The following is a 22,018-nucleotide window of genomic DNA, read 5'->3' as shown; positions in this document are numbered from 1 at the left end:
ATTGGTTATCTCCAATGTTTGGGCCCTTACTGTTAATATTAAAACCTTTAAGTCAGATTCCATCTATGAACAGCATGATGGTCAATCAACCTGATATCTCGTACAACCATTGGAGGCAGGCTGACAGACTTCTCCTTTGAAGGCAGTGTGGGGGCGAACAGTACGTTTGTGTTTCCTTGTAGCGGAATGCTCCACCCCCCACCACATTTATAACTGACACAGCCCAGGGTAAGAGAGACAAGGCCATTCTCTTTCATTCATGCTGACCAGAAGCTCATTTATTTATAGTGAAACATGCGGCAGGCGACCAGGATGCCTTTAATATGTGAGGACTTGTCAGCTTGACCCTCTCACCTCATTACAGTTCTCTGTAAAATCTCATATCCCCCATCTCATACCCCAGGGCCCTCCTCTTAACGTCACGTCCCCACTCCTGTCTTTACATTAGAATCTATCTTTTACAGTTCTCCTCTCCTCCCCAAAGCACGTCACTCCAAAGGTTAACAGTCAGATAACCATCAACCCCTTCCACACACACACACACACACATATATACATACACATAAACATGCTCCATTACAATAACCTGTAATTCCCTCAGCGAAGCAACCTGTCTTCAGATGTCTGACCATGTGTCCCATCCCCCGAACCACCTATCAAACAGCGTAATAAATTACAGTCTAATATTAACCTCTTGCATTGTCTGTGAAGTTGAACCTGTTGTGTGGGAACAGATTCCAGGCCTTCCCAGCCACTGTCCTTCCCATGGAGGGCAAAAGCATGTCTTTCCCGAGAAAGAAAAAGAGAGCGAGGCAGCGTGTCCTAAAAAGGACTGGGGTGTGAGGAGGCATTCGTTGAGGTTGGGAGAACACAATGCAACGGGGGGGTCCGGTATATAAGACCAGACCAGGTGAACAACTTGTTCACTCTCTCAAGGGAGCAACAATACAAGCCTCCTCTCCTCTCTCCTGGGTGAGTGGTGGACTTAACTCTTCATTATTATCTGAATGTTCATTCACACAGAGATTTTCCCACTCCACGGACGAATGTGATTCTTAGGACATAGCTTAGGTAAAGGCAATTATAATCGTGTGAAGAGCTCAAAATCTCACTTTTGAAATCAAAAGCTTTATGAAGTTTTGATGAAGTACACTGGAAATTGAATTCGATTTCAGTAAAATTGGATAATAATTAATGGAGAATAAGGTATTCTTCTTGATGAGCGTTGTTTGATTAGGCACTGGTCTTACTCACAAATCTTGGAACAGAGGCTCACACAGAAGCCAAAGCAGACACTATGTAGTTGACCGTGCCGTTGGGATAAACACCGTCGTAATTGTTTCCTCTTTTGAGGCTTCATCTCATCCCTGGTTGTTTGTAACACCTGAGAAAAATACCACTGCAGTTGTTTGCAGTTCATGTCCAAATTATCCGTGCTCAAATTCTATATTAAAAATTGTGTGCCATATCTGTTTCAGTACAAATGGTTAGGCATATATGTGAATGAATATGTGTTTGCACCTTATATTACAGCTCTGTTCAGCATTTAGAACACTCTACTGTTCTCATCTTATGCTTACCCTTTTGGTACAATGATTGTAGTCGTGTTATAAGGCAGTGTGGGTGTGAGCGTGCTCTGTAACCACACGTATGACTTGTCTGTGAAGGTCTGCAGCTGTGTGAGTGAAGATGTGTGACGAGGAAGAGACCACTGCCTTGGTGTGTGATAACGGCTCTGGGCTGGTAAAGGCTGGGTTCGCCGGTGATGATGCCCCCCGGGCTGTCTTCCCTTCTATTGTGGGTCGTCCTCGTCACCAGGTGAGCAAGACGACTTCCCAATTCCGATTATTATGGAAACGTGTTATTTGGACTGATGAACAAACCATGGAGAAGTACTCTGATTGTCAGAGATTTTCCTGTGGATTCTACGTCTGTAATAAAATATTTAATTGCTTCCACGAATGTTAACTATTACAGGGTTTTTTGTTATTATAACTTACAAGGTTTACATAGTAAATTATATACTCATATGTACATACTATCACTATTATTCTTCGATGGTACATTAAGATTAATGTGCCCCGTACTTTGTCACCTCGCACTCTTTTGCTGTAGACTCTCCTAGTGAAACCATTATCCTTTGATTACCGTGCTGTGACCGACCATTACAGCCTTTTAATTCTGTAAAAGCTGTTGTGTCTTAACTCCAAATACCAAAATACACTTGGGATTTACGAAGAGTGTTTATGGTCAGAGCATTCCAGAGACCTCGGATCAGTTACTAAGTGAAAGGGAGGACCAGTGATAAACTCTGACACTAAACCAGAGGCTCATTGTTTTATCTAAAAATACTAAGAGGACAAGTTTTGGTTTTTGTTTTTTGGGGTTTTTTTTTTTCTTTTGTTTTGTTTTTTTGTTTTTTTCTTTAATCATAAATAATGCTCTGTAGATGCCTTTGCTGATGTATAGTTTAGTTTTAAAGTAAGGATAAAAAAAGACATAATGTTTGGTCTGACAGCGTGCTGTCTTCCTCTGTCTCTCAGGGTGTGATGGTGGGTATGGGACAGAAGGACAGCTACGTAGGAGACGAGGCCCAGAGCAAAAGAGGCATCCTCACCCTCAAGTACCCCATCGAGCATGGCATTATTACCAACTGGGATGACATGGAGAAGGTACAACAAAACACAGAAGCACAACCAGGCCAGATATTCAAAATGTTCTTCTGAAAAAGATACAACCCAATCAGGTCATCAATTCCCTTTTAAAATTTCTTTTTTTTTTTTTTTAACTCTTTCACTTCCACCTTTTTTAGATCTGGCATCACACATTCTACAATGAGCTGCGTGTGGCCCCTGAAGAGCACCCAGTCCTACTGACTGAAGCCCCTCTCAACCCCAAGGCCAACAGGGAAAAGATGACTCAGGTGAGTCAAGTAACACTCTCAGACAAAACAGCATTACTCTCTGTAATCCATCTATTACTGTTAGATATGCTCACTATTCCTTTAAACTGGTTATGCCCTGAGTCGTAAGAGAAGTGATTTTAAGCCTCGCTAGATCTCTCCTCCACTGAGATCTCATAGTTAAAATTCATAAAGTCCACTTGTCCGTCTGAGTTGGAGGCACAGCTGTGGTCTTAGGTCACACTCAATCTTTACCCAAACCACTGTAGTCATTTATAATATGGTATGTTCTTATGGCCTGCAGATCATGTTTGAGACCTTCAACGTCCCAGCAATGTATGTGGCCATTCAGGCTGTCCTCTCCCTGTACGCCTCTGGCCGTACCACTGGTGAGCCTCATCCCTGCTGTCTTCTCATGATCTTAAATTGTTTACCTTTACACCATACAAAACTGAACACCCCAATTTAGCAAAAATTTAAAAACCAATTACTTAAAATAGAAACCACAGAGGTCCGTCTTCATCAATAACTCAACTGTTCATTCAGTGTCAGCTTAACAAGGTCTAGAAATCTGTCAGAATGAAAGGTAGTAGTCTTTGGTACCTTTTTATCATCCTTCCTGTGCCTTTGCCTGCACGTGGCTGTTAATGTAGGTATCGTGCTGGATGCTGGCGATGGTGTAACCCACAATGTGCCAGTATATGAAGGTTACGCTCTTCCTCACGCCATCATGAGGTTGGACTTGGCCGGCCGTGACCTGACTGACTACCTCATGAAGATTCTCACAGAGAGAGGTTACAGCTTTGTCACCACTGGTGAGAACAAGTACATACTTACTCGCACTTACAAACACATGTGTGTGTCAAACACATATGTCAACATTACAGACACGGTTAAACAAATTGTCAAAACCCAGCACTTCCTTCAACAGAGCCTCTGCCTGTTTACCAAGTAGATAACTATTCAGCCTTAACACAAATAAAGCACATTATATATTGATCCTGACTCTGGCAGTGTATGGCTCAGTTTACATTATATCTAAATGGATACAATGTAATTCTTGTCACTTTAAAGTCAAAACTTCAACTACCGTTCAATGAGAGGATCAAGGTCAGGTTAACAGTGAGCCTTCATGTCTGAGGAAAGTCATTATTTAGAGAAAGAAAGATCCAGAAATAGAGACACATTTACACTCATCACTCAGTAGCAGACAGGCTGGGGACAGGGGGTGGAGCTGTAATTGTTGGATTGTGCAGGAGTCAGGTGGCTCTGGAATGTTAATCCTCTGCACAGTTGCTGAGGGTGGACAAACTATGTCTGCTGCTCATTGGTCATTGCTTGATACAAATAGCACAGCCTACTGGAACAAAGAAGCATAGCACGTGATTGTGTACAGTGCAAGGGCCTAAATAAAAACATAATTTTGTGTGTGTGTGTATGTGTGTGTGTGTGTGTGTGTGCGTGTGTGTATGTGTGTGTGTGTGTGTGTGTGTGTGTGTGTGTGTGTGTGTTTGTGTGTGTGTTTGTGTGCGCGCGCGTATGTGTGTATGGATGTCTGCATGTCTGTGTGTCTGTGTTGTCTGCAACAACAGCATGACAAAAGACTCTGAAGCTGGCACATGTTAAGTTAATACAAGCACACTGATTCATAGTGTGTTCTGTCCTTTAGCTGAGCGTGAGATTGTGAGAGACATTAAGGAGAAGCTGTGCTATGTGGCTCTGGACTTTGAGAATGAAATGGCCACAGCTGCTTCCTCCTCCTCACTTGAGAAATCCTATGAGTTGCCAGATGGACAGGTCATCACCATTGGTAATGAGAGGTTCCGCTGCCCAGAGACCCTCTTCCAGCCCTCCTTCATTGGTCAGTGTCAACTGTCCGTCAATATATGTCATGTTGTCTCATATAATTATCATTATGCATAAAGATGTGATATACAGTATTTTAAGAACTTTGGCAGAACAGACAATCCAGTCGTATGGACCATTTCATCTTTCACTATTTGCGATGATAACTTCTTCACCAGGTATGGAGTCTGCTGGTATTCATGAAACCACATATAACGGCATTATGAAGTGTGACATTGACATCCGTAAGGACCTTTACGCGAACAACGTACTCTCAGGTGGCACTACCATGTACCCAGGTATCGGTGACCGCATGCAGAAAGAGATCACAGCTCTGGCACCAAGCACCATGAAGATCAAGGTACTTTATTATAGCCACATATCCAGTGGCAGTAGTAGAATTAAAGGAATTGACTGGAGTGATGTAAATGGTTTTTTAGAACATGTTCAGTTCTGGTCCTAATATAGGAATTGAATAAGTGTTCCTGTCACCAATTTTCACATGCTGCAGTGGTTGGCCTGCTTACTATTTGTTACTGGTCTAATATATTTTCTCCAATCTTTTCCTCTCCTTTTGTGTCTGTAGATGATTGCCCCCCCTGAGAGGAAGTACTCAGTATGGATTGGCGGCTCTATCCTGGCCTCCTTGTCCACCTTCCAACAGATGTGGATCAGCAAGGATGAGTATGAGGAGGCTGGACCTTCCATCGTCCACAGAAAGTGTTTCTAAACAAGCAGTTTTCCACAGAAGCACACCCACTCATACATGTGCGTACACATACAAACACGCTCACAAATGTCCATTGCGTTCAAAGCATTTCCCTGTTGTCCTTCATTAAGACCTGTAAATTAGACCATATTCCTTCTTTTTATAGTTCAACATCTTTCACAGGGTCTCACATCTTTACACTCACTCTGCTGAACCTAATCAGAGATTCAGTCTGCATTGTTGTGGTCCACTGAACGGATTTTGTTGATCTGGACCGACTGGTACTGTATAGTCTCATAACGATGGGTTTTCAGTGAGTCAAAATGATTATGAGTCTGTTTTCTGTTCCTCATGCAATAAACCCTGCTGCTCACCTGCCTTGCTTGGTTTTTTGCTTCAGTGTGTTGAGCTGCCAGTCAAGAAGGAGAGAAAATCCTCAGTTTCTTTTTCACGTCTGCTCTTATACAGGTCATGTTTGTGCTAAAATGTTCTTCTTTACATACACATAAATTTGACTTGTTTGGCCGGACAGTATATAGGGTCTACTTTTATCCTATAAATAAAGATGGGCCTTAGAAGAAGTGCAGATATCACAGGGTTCAAAAAGAATAATGCTGTGGCTAAGAATTAATCTCATGTTGAACACAGGGGGCAGAATATCTGATGAAATGGAAATTAATCAGTCAAAAGTCATGCTGTTCTCCTACTTATGCTCTTTTGCTGCCCAGATGGCTTTCGGAACGAAGAAAGATAGCTTAAGTTTACAAAGAAACACAACTACACTTTTGAACAGAAACTCTGTGGAAACGTTTTAATATTAGTTGTAGCCCCTGACACTTTGAATTGTCTTCCCACTGAGCATAACCTAATCTCTGCTTCAAATATCTGACCAGTAAACAAAGTAGATTAGTTACAAATTTTTGATACATAAAACTGCAGTCAGGCATGAGCATATCAGCTGCAGCTCTATGATTATTGGGCAATTCAGGCCACAAAAGTGCATAGCACCAAGCATAGAAAGTGCATTATTACAGGAGCAAGTTGATCTACGTTTCATGTTCTATGTGGCTTGTGACAATGGCGGAAAACAATCAATATTGTTAGATAGCAATATCACAGTGATATAATTTCTTTTAATATTAGAAATTTGTGAGTATGCTAGCATGATAATATTTGAATTATCATTATATGATGTGAACACAGAAGAGTTTTGAATCAATGAAGAATATTAAAGAAGTTATGAGTGATTGTGGATATTATCACTAATTATTAGTGGAGGGATGTAAAGGCAGCTTTTCATATAGATCCTGAAAAAATGACTATTAAAAACTTTAATTAAAACAAGAAGTGGAGTTGAAGAAGTAAGATGTAATTTGAGTTTGAAATCACTAGGGGGTACCATTGCTTCAGAATTATGACAGAAAACATACTCCAGCATTAATTTTTTATCACCATTAACTGTCATAATTTACATGCTGACTGCTCATTTCTCAGCCTCTAGTTAAGGTTTGAATATCTTGCATTATCTTCCTGTTTCCAATTTAAATTAACATTTGAGCTTTATGTTTCATCCCAAGATAAACTCCGAAGTGTTTGTATTGTCAGTGGGGGAAGTTGATAATCAATACAGAAACTACAGCTTCATTGTTCTGTAATTTCAGCTCATAATTCTCTTTTCAAACACTAGATTGTGATTATCCCTTGGAAAATACCCTTTCAAAGAATGAGTCCTATATTCTGACAAACACAGAAAATATTAAACAAAAGATTTTTGTATGACTCGGTTTCACAAAGAAATGCCTTTCTAAGTTTGGTGACCTGTGTCATTTGTTATTCTCATGCCACTTAACTGTGGCTCATAATTATCTTAGTGTTTGGAGAAAGGCAAAACATTCCACCTTGAACAGAGTGCAGAGAGAGTGAAAAACTCAGGGTTGGCCTTGTGGCTGGAAGGCGTCTCCACATACATAACCAAGACAGATAAAGAGGTAGTTCTGCTGAAATGGAAGAGAAAATTGCTACAATAGTGACTGATATGTGCCTCAACCCCTGGCTCACATCTTTGGAAGCTATATTACTGAACTGGATTTGTCCGCCAGGCTTGATGTATGATATATCAGCTTTATTTTAGAGTAGAAGTATCTGAATTGGAAGGCAAAACAGTAAAGGGATTTCAGTTTTTTTTTTTCCTGCTAAGAGATCTTTGTGGGAGATTCCTTACCCTTTTAGGGTGTAAATATAGAAGCTGCGTTGCATTCGTCCTAGTTTTTGCTGCATGTGATGTATGGTGTTTTCCACATAAATGATGTATGGTGTTGTTCAGAAGAAAAATGCTGATGATCATGTGTGAGAGAGATGAAGAATGACAATGATTAATAGCTCTCACATGGCCTTTGATTGGACATTTTTGCTATATATGTGGTGTCTGATGCAACTGATGATTTTGAAGAAAATAGTCAATGAATGTAATGAACGATTCACATTAATGGCATTGTATTTGCTTGTCAAAATGACAGAATTAAAATTGAATTGCTTGAAGTGTTTTGTCAAAACGTTGACAACGTCCTGAAATGCCTCTTAGAATTTTATTTCCGATAAATTCTGTTGTACCTCAGAGGAAGAGCACTGGTAGTGACCAAAGGAAGTACCAAAGGAAAACTGGTCCAAACAAAAAACATAAATTTACGCAGAAAAAGTTCATAATTTAAACGAGGGCAGGAGAGGCATGAATAAAAACAGAGCCAGGTTTAAAACTCAGCCAGTCTCAGGTGCCAAACTAAAGTTCTTCCTCTAAAAACAAACTCTGCCAAAGTACAATTTTCCACACACTCACAACACACTGAGGAAGCACAGATATCTCATGCAAAGGGTGGAGCTCCTATTAACAGCACAAACCCAGTCTGCTGTTTGGATCTCCTGAGTTTGGAAAGTAAGAGCACAAATTCATTGTGCATTGGCTGAAATATGAATTCCAGGCAAATAAAATACGCCCCCCGTTTAATCTACTCTTTTTCTGCTTTTGCAGTAATATGTGGCTATTGATACGCATGTCACTGTCATTCTTCCCTGACAGGGAACTTTCATTCATCTCCATGACATTTTTTGACACGTAAATTGAAAATTGTAAATTCTGGGAAGTACTTATGGTGCCAAAGGTAATGAGGGTACTTCAGCCAATCATAGCGCTGCATTTTCCTGTGACCCACTTCTCACTGCAAAGACGAGTGAAGGTGAGATCATAAGGGAGACTAGAGTGATTAATCAGCCTTCCTTCAGCACTGCTATTGGTTAAGAGAATAGGACAGAACCTTTATGAGACAACATATAAAATAAATGATAAGCACTTGTAACAGAGAAAATGATTCTTCAGCAGCTGTCAAACATGACAGCGCGTGTAGAGTGTACATAGTTGGATGCACAGTAGTAGAGCATTGTCTGCAGGTTTTATTCAAGTCCAGTCCCAACTACACCATAATAGGTGTAGGTGTGTGTATGTGTGCGTGTGTGTGTGTGTGTGTGTGTGTGTGTGTGTGTGTGATGAGAGAGGGTGGGGTGGCATGTTTTTGCTATCCCTGAATTTGTCCTAACTGTCATACCCTGTTTTACTTTTACCATTTTTTTCCCATTTTTTTCTAGTGGCCTATATAGTGTCCCAATTTGCATTTAGGTCTATTTCCACCAAGGTGGGGGCATAGTGACACACAGACGTAACTCTGCCAGATAAAAAGTCTGTCTGTGCTGCAGCAGTGAAGAATAAAACACAGTGTGATATTACAGAAGGAAGACAAGAGCTACAGCTAGAGATAGTTACCCCATGTGTTGTTAATGGCCCTAGTTCAGAGCAAGTGCAGAAGAGGATATGCAACGCTTTGTGTCAGGGATACATTTTTAATCATCACTGTTTTCTCCCTATGGTCACACACACACACACACACACACACACACACACACACACACACACACAGGCAAACGGTACAGATCAAGCAGATGTAGTGATGATACAAGTTTGAATTACTTCTTTCCTGTCACCTTTGTACTCACACATCCAGAATTGATTTTCAGCCCAGACTCATCCCAGTGGACACGTCAGTCACCAAGGGTCCATTCTCAACCATTTTTACTTCTCTCTTTCTTTCTCTCTTACTCTCTGTCAGATTAATGTCCATCTTCAGCCTCATATCCACCTTAAATGTGCACACTCTCATCATCCCTCACCCATTATCCATCTCTCCTTCTCTCTCCCAGTCCTTTCTCTCTCAAACCTCCTGACTTTCCACACCTCTGTTTTCCTTTCCTCTTGTCCTCTCTTTGCCTCTCCTTCACTTGTCTCAACTTTGTCTCATGGGGAGATATCTGTTCCCTTTCTGAGTCTCTCTAATGGTGTTTTTCTGTTTCTCTTGCTTTCTGTCACTTCCTGTGTGTAATAGCAGCTCTGACATGGCAGTGCTAACACTCTGGTACTGTCATAACAGTAGTAAGCACAGGTCTGTATTGAACTCTGGGATATATTTCAAAGAATTTCCACACTTGAGTTCTCTCTCTCTCTTGAAAACAAAAAAGTGTATACCATAGTCGATACATAGTTATATTGTTCCGGGTTTGTTGTCATATTGTCAGCAAGCTAAAATATATGAGTTGCTGCCTGTCACCAAAAGTAATTTACATTATGATGATGTGTAAGTTCATACAAAGTTCTAAATTTGCCCACTGAAAAAAAGCAAACTTTTTTCTCCAAGAGCCAAATGAATAAAAGAGGAAGGGAAATCAAGGGGAGATGGGGAGAGAGAGAGAGACAGAGAGTGAGAGAGAGAGAGAGAGATAGAGAGAGAGTGAGAGAGAGAGAGAGAGAGAGAGAGAGATAGAGAGAAAGAGTGCCTTGGAATTCATTTTTCCTGTTCAGTTTGAGGAATCAGTGTGGTCACAGTGTGAGAGGCTGTAGTCTGATAAGTTCTCAGTCCTTCACATAGTCCCCTCTGCACTGCACCTGTCTTTTAAACAGACTCTCTTAATCATTGCCCTTTACTTGAATGCAGTCACATTTGGATTGCCATGAAAGGAAGTTTTAACCAAATTTGTTTTTGGAGTTTAGAGATGTCTGGTAGATATAGACATGTTGTGACATTTCACCGCTAACATCTTTTTTTTTTATGAATACTTAAATGACTTGCAGAGATAACCATAACCAAATTAATGAGATAACTCTCTGGCCCTAATTCAGTGAAAGCATTACGGTATTTGTTGCCTCTTTGCACACAGCTGCTCCACCGTCATTTCACAGCGCCAGCTGTAGAGGTACACGGGCCTGTTGCTTTATTGAATTTATGCCCATCTGTTTGATTACAGTGCCTGTCCTCAGCTCAAATATGGTCCTGCTCACTCTAAGCAAATCGCAAAAAAATCTACCATTCAAACTGTTTAGGTTAAAATATTAATTCCAGGGATATAAAGTCCATCTTTCTCTTCTCTTCTCTTCTCTTCTCTTCTCTTCTCTTCTCTTCTCTTCTCTTCTCTTCTCTTCTCTTCTCTTCTCTTCTCCTCTCTTCTTTCACAGTTCCTCTCCTTAGTCTGCTCTCTTGATCTCTGTGGTTATTTAGCAAGTGAAGCAAAACCCATAGCTCCCTGGAAAGAAATCCGCAAACACAAATGAATTGCCACCATAACCAAGTGAACACGAGCAAGAGTCTGAAATCATGGAGCTCACTGCCTTTGCACCATGCGTCTGTTTGGCTCTCTCTCTCATAGAGCTTTGCTCTTCTTCTTTTTCCTCCACATCAGCATAATGAGGAAGGCTGATCAGAATCATTCAGAAAAACTGAGGAGATTCAGAGTGACACTAAGGGCACCATCAAGGACACTCTGAATAAAAGTGTGTATTTAATCTGATTATGAAAAAAACTGGAGTGGGGTCTTAGATGAATGATTCGGTCCAACAGTTCTGTGATTAGCATAGAGAATTCATTGTGTTGTCCTGTATAACTTTCAGTGCTGCTTACAGGCCTTGGGAGCATCAAAGAATAACAGCAGATTAAAACGTCCCATGAATCAGTATAACCAGAATTTAAAAACAGTGACACTATAGGCATCATAAGCATGACAGGTGTCAACCCTCTAATACTCTGTATTCTGAAGCCTCAATAAATTATATTTTAAGTGAATGAACAGTTGTTCTGGTATTACTGCTTCCAAATTTTATTGACCCTGTTCTTTAATGACTACAAATTAAGAGAAATTAAGTAAACTGGGTCCCCAGCAAATATCTCTCTCATACACTCAGATCTCTTTTTTACAAAGGGGCATTTAAGAATACAGGGCCTGACTAGTCATGGAAATATTTTTTTTTCTTTACCAAGATAGATTTGGATGTTGCTGTTGGACATGAGCACTTGCATGTGTTAAACAGCATACAATATTTGCAGACATTCAGTGTCTGTGCACAGTCAGCTGAGGATGGAAATGATCCATGAAGGCAGTGTGCCATGATCTGGCAGAGTAGCCTCTGTCTTTCTCCTTGTCCAGCGTTTGGCTTCTGTACTCTCCACAGTAGAGAATTTAGGTTTTGAAATACCCACTGTGGGTTTGAAATAGATAGCCAGAAGCACATATACAGAGGTAGAAAGGATGGCAGAAAAGGAGGTTGAGTGTACTTCAGAGCAGAGGAGAAGGGGGCAGGAGAGATAGAGGGATAGAGGTGAGAGAGCATGAGGGATGAAGGTAGTGTTGCATGTGGATCTGTTTCCCTCCCTGGTGAGAGGCACAAATGCTGCCTCCATCTCACCTCCATGACCTGTGTGGAGATAAGAGGATGTGGTGCATTACCACACAGTGTGGACAGAGTCAGACGGACATCACACATACCCTGAATGTTAGATTCTGGTTTCCACTGACTTCCATTATATAAAGAATAACAAGCTAACCCTAACCATAACTCTGACCCTGATCCTAAGCGAAAAACACAGACATTCACACTTAATTTTTTTATACAAATGGGGACTATGATTTTGATCCCAGTTTAAAAAAGGCTGCCCCAGTGTGCTTTCAGTAAAATCTCCACCTAAGTGATCGTTTATATGCCCTCTCCTTCAGGAAAGCTTTGAGAACCTTCAAACGAATGAACAAATTGTATACTAACCAGAGGAAAAGACACCTGAAACATTTTACTCTGCCTTGCAGGCATTTTTTTTCTGTAATGAGAGCACTTTTAAAGCTCCCATGCTAATGGCTTGATCTGTCACTTGTATGTTTATATATTTAATACAGCTCATTTGTGTGAAGAATGAATTTCAAAAAGCTGAACATTAATGAATGTTAACAGTGTGGTTGTGTGTGTGTGTGTGTGCGCGCGCGTGTGTGCTCGTGTGTGCGTGTGTGTGTGTGTGTGTGTGTGTGTGTGTGTGTGTGTGGTTTCCTGTTGCTGTGGTAACTAGATAAGAAATGTCATTGGTTTGGACATGTGAAGTGACTGTACACAAACCATTTCATGTTTAGGAGTCTTATCAAGATTTAACACAGGAATTCTGCATGCACATTTCTCTCTCTCTCTCTCTCTCTCTCTCTCTCACTCTCTCTACACCAGTACAACCATAATAAAATTCACAACACAATGAATGCCCATGCTTTACAACTGCTGGTTTGAAAGCAAACTTATGTTTAGTGATTTTGTTCGGCGATTTTTTTTTTACATGACTGACAAAGTGAGGCAACCTTCTGAGCAATGCAAAATTACAGACTGGAAGTGGCATTAAGTTGGCAATAAATTATTGTAAGGTTACTGACCATGTAACCATTTAATAAAAAAAAAAAAATTGTGCTTGGAAGTATATTTTAAGTATTTCTCAGAGTCCATGTTTGTGTTTTCCGCTGACGTTTCTCATGATAATTGTTTATTTACATTCTTAAGTCAAATAAGGTTTATCAGCACTTCAAAGACACAGAAAACAGAAATAGAAAAGGAGATTATTGCCTAAATTACAATGTAATTACAATATCTATCACGGTAAGACTGATGTCTCTACATTCTCAGCTTTGTTCTGAAATCTAGGTTGACACACAAACACACAGCCACACAATCCCTCAAAATTGGTTTTCTCTGCGTTCGTAAATAAAGAAAGTCATTGTATTGTCATTTTTCTTCCTCATTAATTCACCTAAATCAAGCCCCTGCCTCAAAGAACAATTTCAGAGCAAGACTTAGAAATGATGCAGTTTTTAAATAGCATTTATTCATGCTAAATGATGACACAGTGCTCCTTTTAAATCATTATGGAATACTTGTCTTCACACAGCTCCACCATAGCACTGAGGCTTTGATTAGTGAACCTCCAATGACTTGTCTTCATTTCCCGTAGTTGTCATGGTGAGGAAGGCAACCCCAGCACCCCCACACCAGCACTGGCATAGTTACCTGCCCCCCCCCCCCCCCCCCCCCCCCGTCACTCTCTCTCTCTCTCTCTTTCTCTTTTTCATCCTTTCTTTCTGTGTCACATAGTTTGGCTGTGTGCAGAGTAGGGCTGTCACAATATTAGATTTTCACTACACGATTATCGTGGTCAAAAGAATTCACAATAACGATATTATCGCGACATCTACAGAAAATTTGAACAAAATAATAATAATAATGATAATAATAATGCTATCAGTCAAATTCATCTTTAAATTTGTTTATTGTGTTTTTTGGCAAATGAATTACACTCAGAAGATGAGTGTGGTAAGGTGGAGAGTCTGTAACCATAACTGTACAAAAGCGTATGAAAAGAACAATAACACTGCTTAATGGATAGTGATAAAGCAACCAGATTAACTGATAAACAAAATAAACAAAAGATCACCAAGGCCTAACATCTGTCATCAATACAATGCCAGCTGAAACAAAATCACTTGCATCTTGCGCTTCTACTCCCACAGTTTTTACGATATCAATCCCAATCCAGCGGTAACAGGTCCGTCCTAATGCCTGGTAGTGTGCTTGTATACAGCTAATTTATCGGTCCACTCGTTTTTTTTAATCGCTGTTTTTAATCGCTTAATTTCCCTTTGAGAATGTGGCGGGTGTCACTAGGACCCAGCAGAAAAACAAGATGCAACACGTCTTTTAGCTTCTGTTGTAATGACTGGCTTACTACATAGTTCACTTGTGTGTTTGGCATTTTGTAGGCACGCTGTAGGAGCAGGCAAGCATCGACCTGAGGTGATGCAATGTACTGTTAAACCAATGTAATGGAACTCTCTTAATGTGTTTCGGTTTTAACAATACTATTTGTTTTTTATTTTAGTTGTTAATGTGCCTGCTGAATGTACATAGCCTGAGGAGTGTCAGAAAAGCTCATGATCTGCTGAGTAAACAACCTCAGGTAGCCAGCGCATCACTTTTTTTTTTGCAGAGTCGCCAAATACACAGCTTTTAATTGGAATATTTGCTCTCATTTTTAATAGGAATATTTGCTCTCGTTTTTAAGTAAGATTGCTGACTGCTGTTTGTTTGATCAGTCCACTCATTTTTTCCCTTTTAACTGTTGTTTTTAAGTGCTTCCCTAGTGGAAATTCCAGTTGAAAAACCAGTAGCTAGTCTATTGGGATGAACTGGTCTCTAATGGTCTGTACTGGTTTCAATTGGTTCCAACTGGGTTTTCAGATTCTAATGGTTTGCCCAGTTAAGAATACCAGTTGAAACCATTTAAAACCCATTCAGACCAACAGAGCCATGGGCAGTGGCTGCTTCACCAGTTCCACCCAGTTGAAACCAATAGGATGTAACTGGTGTTGTCTGCTATTCATTTCAACTGGAAACAATTGGTCTCAACTGGTCTAACAAACCCAATACCTGCACTTGGTGAGAAAGTGCTGTACATTGAGAATGCACTCAAAAAATTAAGTATAATGAGGTGAATTGTTTGATTCATCAATTAACAACATACAAAGTGCACTAAAGAGAATACATTGTTTTTTTGAAAATGTCAAGTCATTTGTAAAACGTTTTAACCGTTAGTGTTTCTTTTAAAAATAAGTGTTTTCAAATTGAACATGAATTCATATTCAATTTAAAAACACTAATTTTAAAAGTTGTATGTTGCTTAAAGAAAGTTCTCTGCCTTCCTACTGGTCAATTTTTATTCATTATATTTTGCCGGCTATAAACTGACCAAAGAAGTGCACACATTGTTTATTTGGACATGATCACTACTTACTGAAACAATTATGTTACATTATTTTCACACTGAAAATGAATGGGAACGTTTTAGGGCTCCAGTGCTATGACGAGGGATTGCACACAAGGCAGTTGATAGTTGGATTCAGTGGTCTTTTGCTCTGTGACTACACTTCAGCTGGAGACAGAATGAGTATTTCTACAGTTAGGATTCGATGCTGCGGCGCAATCACATTTGCATTTTCTCGTGGAAATGCATCTCCAGTTTGCGATATTATTGTATGTGCATTATTAACACGATATCAATATTTCATTTTTAAATATCATGGTTATCGTCAATACCGATATATCGTGACACCCCTAGTGCAGAGTATTGGACATTTAGTACTTCATTAGCTTTGCACCTTTCTAAAGATGATTGTTGATGAATTTTCAGCTTGAATTATGTATATAATTTTGTCCTGTGCTGAGAAAGAAGCTTCTGCGGTTGGTAGTCTAACAGCTGAGATCGGATTGCCTGTCAATGCCAGTAATCTAGTGCAGAGAAGAGGTTATTACAAATGAGCAAGTCCCACCTAATCCCACCATTCCCATAAATCTTCCTGTATAAAGATGACAATGAAAGGTAGAACCATCATAGAAACACAGTGTTCACCAAAGGGTTCAACTCAAATTCCATATGGGAGAAACTGTCACAACAAATGAAAGGAATGCTGAAAGGATGTCCCATCACATTTTACATTTTACAGTTTGATGTGATTTTCACATATGTTCAGTGAAGCAAATCAGCTTTGACCAAAGCTGTATTTTGAAGATATTTACATTTGAAACTAACTGGCTTTAGTATGGCTCACCTTTACAGTCATGTCTATCAGATTTCATGCTGAGACATGACATTTTTCAGGTTGTATTTTGAAAATAATGACAATGAATTTCACAACTAATGGAAGTTTTGACAACTTTGACAAGTTTTGAGAATTTCATTCAATGTGGTGGGGAGATCCCATCCAGAGTTACTCCATGCCTTTGAAAGTATTACACATTCCAACTTTGAGTTGGTGTTTTGAAGCACAACAATTGAAACCGAGCTCGTGTTAGTTGAGATGCTTTAATTGTTTATGGATCTTAATGTATCACAAAAGTTTGTAAGATGTTAACATGGTAAAATTGGTGGTGTCAAGCCAGGTTAATATCTTGGAATATCTTAAAATGGAGCTGTGTTTCTTGATCTATTTGTGTTGATCTCCTACAGTTTGGTGGAGTATTCACTAAATACTACATTTGTGTTGAGTATACAGTATTGCTAAAAGATGACTATGGACATGCACAATCAGAAAACACATTTTTTCCCCTGATATAAGTCAAACAACATACACTGGACTGTATAAGACCAACATTACAATATCTCCACTAGGTCTGGAACTCCCTGGGGGAGTCCTCCAGTAAGAGGCTGCAGGTCCACAGTCAGGCTGAACTGATAACATTAACTCTGGAGGAACTAGGTTCATCTTTTGTGCTTCACCCTAAGTACCACAAACACCATAGCACTTGACATCTGATACAAAATTCACAATACAGTGTGTGTGTGTGTGTGTGCGTGCACACATTTGCGTCCGTGTGTGTATGTGTGTGTGTGGGTGGGTGGAACTATGACAGTTTCTGTGGTTCACATTCATTGTACCATATAGAACAGTTGCCATGGTGAAGACCATTAATTTTGCAGGACTCACTTCCTGGATTTTCCTGTACGTGGAGACAGCATTAAAAGAGGGTGGAAATGAAATGGCTTTAGAGGTGGTGCAAATGATACATGGGAGGGAGCTGTTCCTTGTTCTGACTAGAGCTGAAATACTTGAGGCATTGCCATATAAAGGCTGTAGGTTGTGTGTATCTGTGAGTGAGCGTGTGTGTGTGTGTGTGTGTGTGTGTTGGTGGGTGCATGGTTTGATGTGCTGTATGAGTGTACACTCAAAAATGTAACAACACATTACAGAATGGTGGTCCCTCCAAAGGGCTTTGAAGAAACGGACCTACTTTAAATAAACCACACCCCCTCCCTGATCTGTGGGAAGAAAAATGACATCCCTTTATTATTCACACAGTATTTTCATATAGGCATAAGCCTGCTTACTCTGTAAGCATGTCACTTCTGTGCTAAATTAGGGCAACAATAACAAGACAACAATTTCTATTGGTAACTTGCTGCTTGTTTGATGTTCAGCCATGCTCAAACATAGGTACACAGCACACTGTTTAAGAACACTGCACTGTGTTACCATTTTTCACTTTATGTTGCCCCAGTGTTTCACCTTTCTGACATTATGTCAAACAGTTATTGCCAACATATCAGTACTTCCTACAAGTGACAGGAAGAAAGTATAGTATGTGTAAATATACATTTTCCACAACCTGAAGAGCTCAATACATTTTCATGACAATGGTGAAAAAAGATCACAAAATTGCATTTCTTGCATTTTTTTTTTTTACACTTGTTATATTTACCTATTTAGCTTTACTGGTGACAAGTGATGATGGAAAAACGAGAAAGCATATTAACTCACTCGGAATTGTAGCGTTCAACGCTGTGCAAGACAGGTGTATATCCAGCCCCTCCTACTTGGAAACGCTGCTCGCGTCCGTCTGTCAGGTGTGCTTGTCCGAACAGTTTTTCTTTTTTTTGCCTATCTCCCTCCCAACCGGAGTGGTCTGTTTCAGCCGAGTGTCTGTTTCAGCGTATCGAATTTCGCATGCAGCTGAGTTTCTAGTGGAGTTCGGCTGGAAAATTCTCTCCTCCTCTCAGCGGCTACACAGCACCCTAACCGCGCGCGCTGCAAGTTTGTAGTCCTGCAGTCAGTTACAAATCACATAGTCAAGCTGGAGATGATTTGGGGAGGTACGAATCGCATTCTGTGAGTCAAAGAGGAAAGAAACAACCAAAGAAAGAAATTACGGTAAAATCTCCTAGGTAGGACTCTTAATGTCGTCTCTTAAACTGTCGATTGTCACTGTTATTTGCTTGTAGTGAATTTTTGCGTCCCTTTGTTTCCAAGAGTGACAAGTGTCCTATGCATTATGAGTGCACATAAATGCATGTGTTTGCGACGTTCATACAGCAATTTTTGGCGAACCTTAAAGTTTTCACGTTTATTGCGTTTGGGTGACCGCATATCGCAGGTACAGAAATTTGTGCGCTTTGTTTTAGGCTACTTTTTTTCTCGAATAAGTAATATGGTACGTTTCTCATTCTTCTTTTCTCACTCATAGTCCGTTCTTATCTAAATAAATGTCTCTCTCTCTCTCTCTCTCTCTTTCTCTCTCTCCGTTACGAATCAAAGCACAGTATGACTGAAGAAATTTAATCATGTAACCCATTCAGTCATAAACAAGAAGCCTAACTACCACTGTAATTCATGGGTTTAACATCTCATTAAACTCACCGCACACATGTGACATTTATCTCTCTTATGGTATTTTTCTCTATTTATTTTGTGTCTGTGCATATATATGTATATATATATATGTGTGTGTGTGTGTGTATGTGTGTGTGTGTGTGCGCGTGTGTGTGTGTGTCTCTACACAACTAACTGTCTCTACACAACTAATGATAAACCATGTTGAAATGAATGTGTTATAATATTTTCGATTCATGAGTGTTTGCTTTTATGTTATGTTAAAGTTATACAGCACAACTTTGTAAAAACAAATTGTCTGCTAAGCTGAAATTTGTAATAAGCCTATGGTATATCAGTCTCTGAGTATTAAACACTATTTTTGGATGTATACCACTCATAATAATTCAAAGTACACTATAGCAAGTCATAAAAGCAATAAACCTAAACTTTGAGATTTTCTAGCACGTTCAGTAATTCAGTGATCCCTCAGAGAAGTTGTTCATCTCTCTAGAAACAATCCCAATTAAGACATGTCATAAACATGTGTTTTAAATGCATACTCGTACTATTTCATGTATTCTGTAATGAGGCTAAGTAGCTGTTTTCTTAGAGACAGTGTAATAAATGAATTGGGAGACCACAGCCATTGACAGCGTAGCCTGTAACAGATTAATACAGTCTACTTTAATAATTGCTGTCTTGTCACAGACATAATGAAAGGGATACCAAGAAAAATGTTGCTATATTGTTCCTGAATGCTATTTACAATGTCTTTCCTGTATTTGCGTCAGTTACCTATGGATATAATAGATAGCGCAACTGAGTGCAATTTTCTTTTAAGCACAGAGCCATAATTACAGAGGTGGAACATTCTAGCACGAGAGAGAGCTCTGCCCTTTTCTCAGCAAAACAGAGAGTATTAACTGATCAGTGCTAAAACTTCTCAATATAATCTGACTAATAGACCCATCATTAAGACTGGTGGTTACTGAGGATCATACAGAGATGTAAATTGTGAAACAAAAGAAAGAAAGACAGAAAGAAAGAGCAGAGTGTATTTGAAAATGGCATTTGGAAACACTTGATGTTCAGAGGAAACATGTGACTTATGAGCTGTTGTATGGATAATGAAAGGTTCAGGAGTATATTCCTAATTTCATCACTAGTAACCCTCTGAAATAGGATATGGTTGTAAGTTATCTCTTTGTGCTTCCAAATAATGTGAAGCTTTGGTTACAAAGTGCTGATTTCAAAGTGTAAGCCTGCTCTTAGTGAGGCTAAAAAGCTTGGCTTCTCTCTTTTATCTCACTGATCAGTCATCCCTCTATCCTCCACACACAGACCTGCAGTTTCAATAAGACTCTTTTTTTTTCCATTTTTAAGATAACTACTTTCTATGTACAGAAAAGTCATGCATTGTTTTCTGGGTCGCTGCTTTACTTGGATGTGAATTGAGATACATATGTGTGAGATGTCAGATGTATAGGGACAATTAACCTCTGTCAGCTTCTCAGATTGTTGCACCTCTTGTATAGAACTGACATGGAACTTTTCATACCTGTGTAATGTTTACTCTTTCTGTGTGTGTGTGTGTGTGTGTATGTGTGTGTGTGTGTATGTGTGTTTGTGTGTTTATGTGTTATCACAGGCAGAACTGTTGCATATTAAATGTGTGAGTGCTCTCCTATTCAGTGTTTGAATATGGTCCTCACTACATATTGGACATTGAAAAATCCATTCATCCTCAATTTAGCTTGTATGATATTTTGAGCGAGGAGCTTTAGCAAAATCCATACTGTGCAGATCAATGCTGGACAAAAGCTACAAGTTGGGTGAAATCAGGTTTTAGTGGACCATTTTCACAGTGTGTGCTCCATTCAGTTGCTGTAAGGCCACTAGTATGAATCAGAATGACACATAATCACCTTCAAAATACGACAGACGGCACGGTCGCTTTCCGTTTCACAAAGATTAAATCGGATCTGTGAGATGGAATATATGCTCGATTTTTGCAGCACATAAAACTTCTATTACCGTAAGTGTCACAGTGCTTCAAGCTCCCTGAAAAAAAAATGAGGTTCAAATGTTATCCTTAGTCTCCTCTTAAGTGTCCCCTTGAGCATTCTTTTGTGAGAGAGATCTATAACATTGTGCTGTTATCGATCCAAGGCAACTCTGTTCCAATTAACACCTACGGAAATCCTGGGTGACCAACTGGTCCTTAGTAGTTTAATGTTATTGATAGAATGTATGAATTCTGTATCCAAGAGCACAGAGCCCAAAGAGAGCACTGCCCCCACATAAATACACTTACTCCCTGGAGCTCAGCCTCCCCCTGACCATGACTTCAAAGACACGGAGTGTGATGGTACCAACTCTGATCAAAGTCAACTACACAAACACACACACACACACAAAAACACACACTCACGCATATATAGACAGACATTTTTCTCACAAATATGAACCTTAAACTCTTTTGCTGTAAACTTGGCACAGAGCTGTTAAGATGTATTGTCACTAGCAAAAGAGAACAGGAGTATTGTGTTTCTCTTTCCGTAATGCCTAGTGTGATTCTCCATTGTTGAGGCACAACCTTGTCTGTGTGACTCATCCTGGCTAGGAAATACTGCTCTTTTACTGTCACTATGAACCGTCTCTTCGACAATCTGCTTTGAATAGTTCTTTGATAAAAAGGGATTTCTGGTGAACTGGGCACACCCATAATTAGACAGAGAACCTGTTACTGGTGTTAATGGATATTTTGCATATATAAAGGGTTAAGATACATCATCTCTTGCGCCAGATTACATGACTGAACTATGTTGGCAATTCCCATGTTACTCTTGCTGAATTATATATGTATGTTTCATTTTTTAATAGTCCAACTCTGTTGCGGAGGAGCTTAATTGTATTTTGTTGTTGCCCTGCTGTTTATTCATTTTAGCTTTTATAAAGGGGGTTTTATTAATTCATGCACCAGTGATGTGCTCTTGTTCCTCCTGTCATGGTAGCTTGTGTTACCAGTG

General features: G+C 39.7%; 1 protein-coding gene across 2 annotated transcripts; it reads left to right on the top strand.

Annotated features, from left to right (window-relative positions):
* Window positions 1–1,689: 1,689 nt before the first annotated feature.
* LOC115830269 (actin, alpha cardiac muscle 1-like) lies at window positions 1,690–5,477 on the top strand. Of its 2 annotated transcripts, XM_030794406.1 has the most exons (8): window positions 1,690–1,818; window positions 2,544–2,672; window positions 2,813–2,923; window positions 3,207–3,291; window positions 3,556–3,717; window positions 4,572–4,763; window positions 4,927–5,108; window positions 5,334–5,477. In XM_030794406.1, exons 1-8 carry the CDS (start codon window positions 1,690–1,692, stop codon window positions 5,475–5,477), a joined length of 1,134 nt encoding a protein of 377 aa, XP_030650266.1. The 2 variants fall into 2 exon arrangements, with proteins under 2 accessions (XP_030650266.1, XP_030650267.1); XM_030794407.1 differs by lacking the exon at window positions 2,544–2,672.
* The last annotated feature ends 16,541 nt before the right edge of the window (window positions 5,478–22,018 follow it).

The sequence above is a fragment of the Chanos chanos genome, chromosome 2 (assembly GCF_902362185.1).
Source record: "Chanos chanos chromosome 2, fChaCha1.1, whole genome shotgun sequence".
Taxonomy (NCBI): domain Eukaryota; kingdom Metazoa; phylum Chordata; class Actinopteri; order Gonorynchiformes; family Chanidae; genus Chanos; species Chanos chanos.
The sequence above is the reverse complement of the archived record's forward strand: the minus strand, read 5'-3'. Positions and strand labels throughout refer to the sequence as shown.

Bases quoted from the DNA above. Each gene is read 5' to 3' on its own strand.
- LOC115830269 (XM_030794406.1), top strand. From the start codon at position 1,690: ATGTGTGACGAGGAAGAGACCACTGCCTTGGTGTGTGATAACGGCTCT. The intron at 3,718-4,571 runs GTGAGAACAAGT...TCTGTCCTTTAG, and splicing joins TTACAGCTTTGTCACCACTG to CTGAGCGTGAGATTGTGAGA. The intron at 4,764-4,926 runs GTCAGTGTCAAC...CTTCTTCACCAG, and splicing joins CTTCCAGCCCTCCTTCATTG to GTATGGAGTCTGCTGGTATT.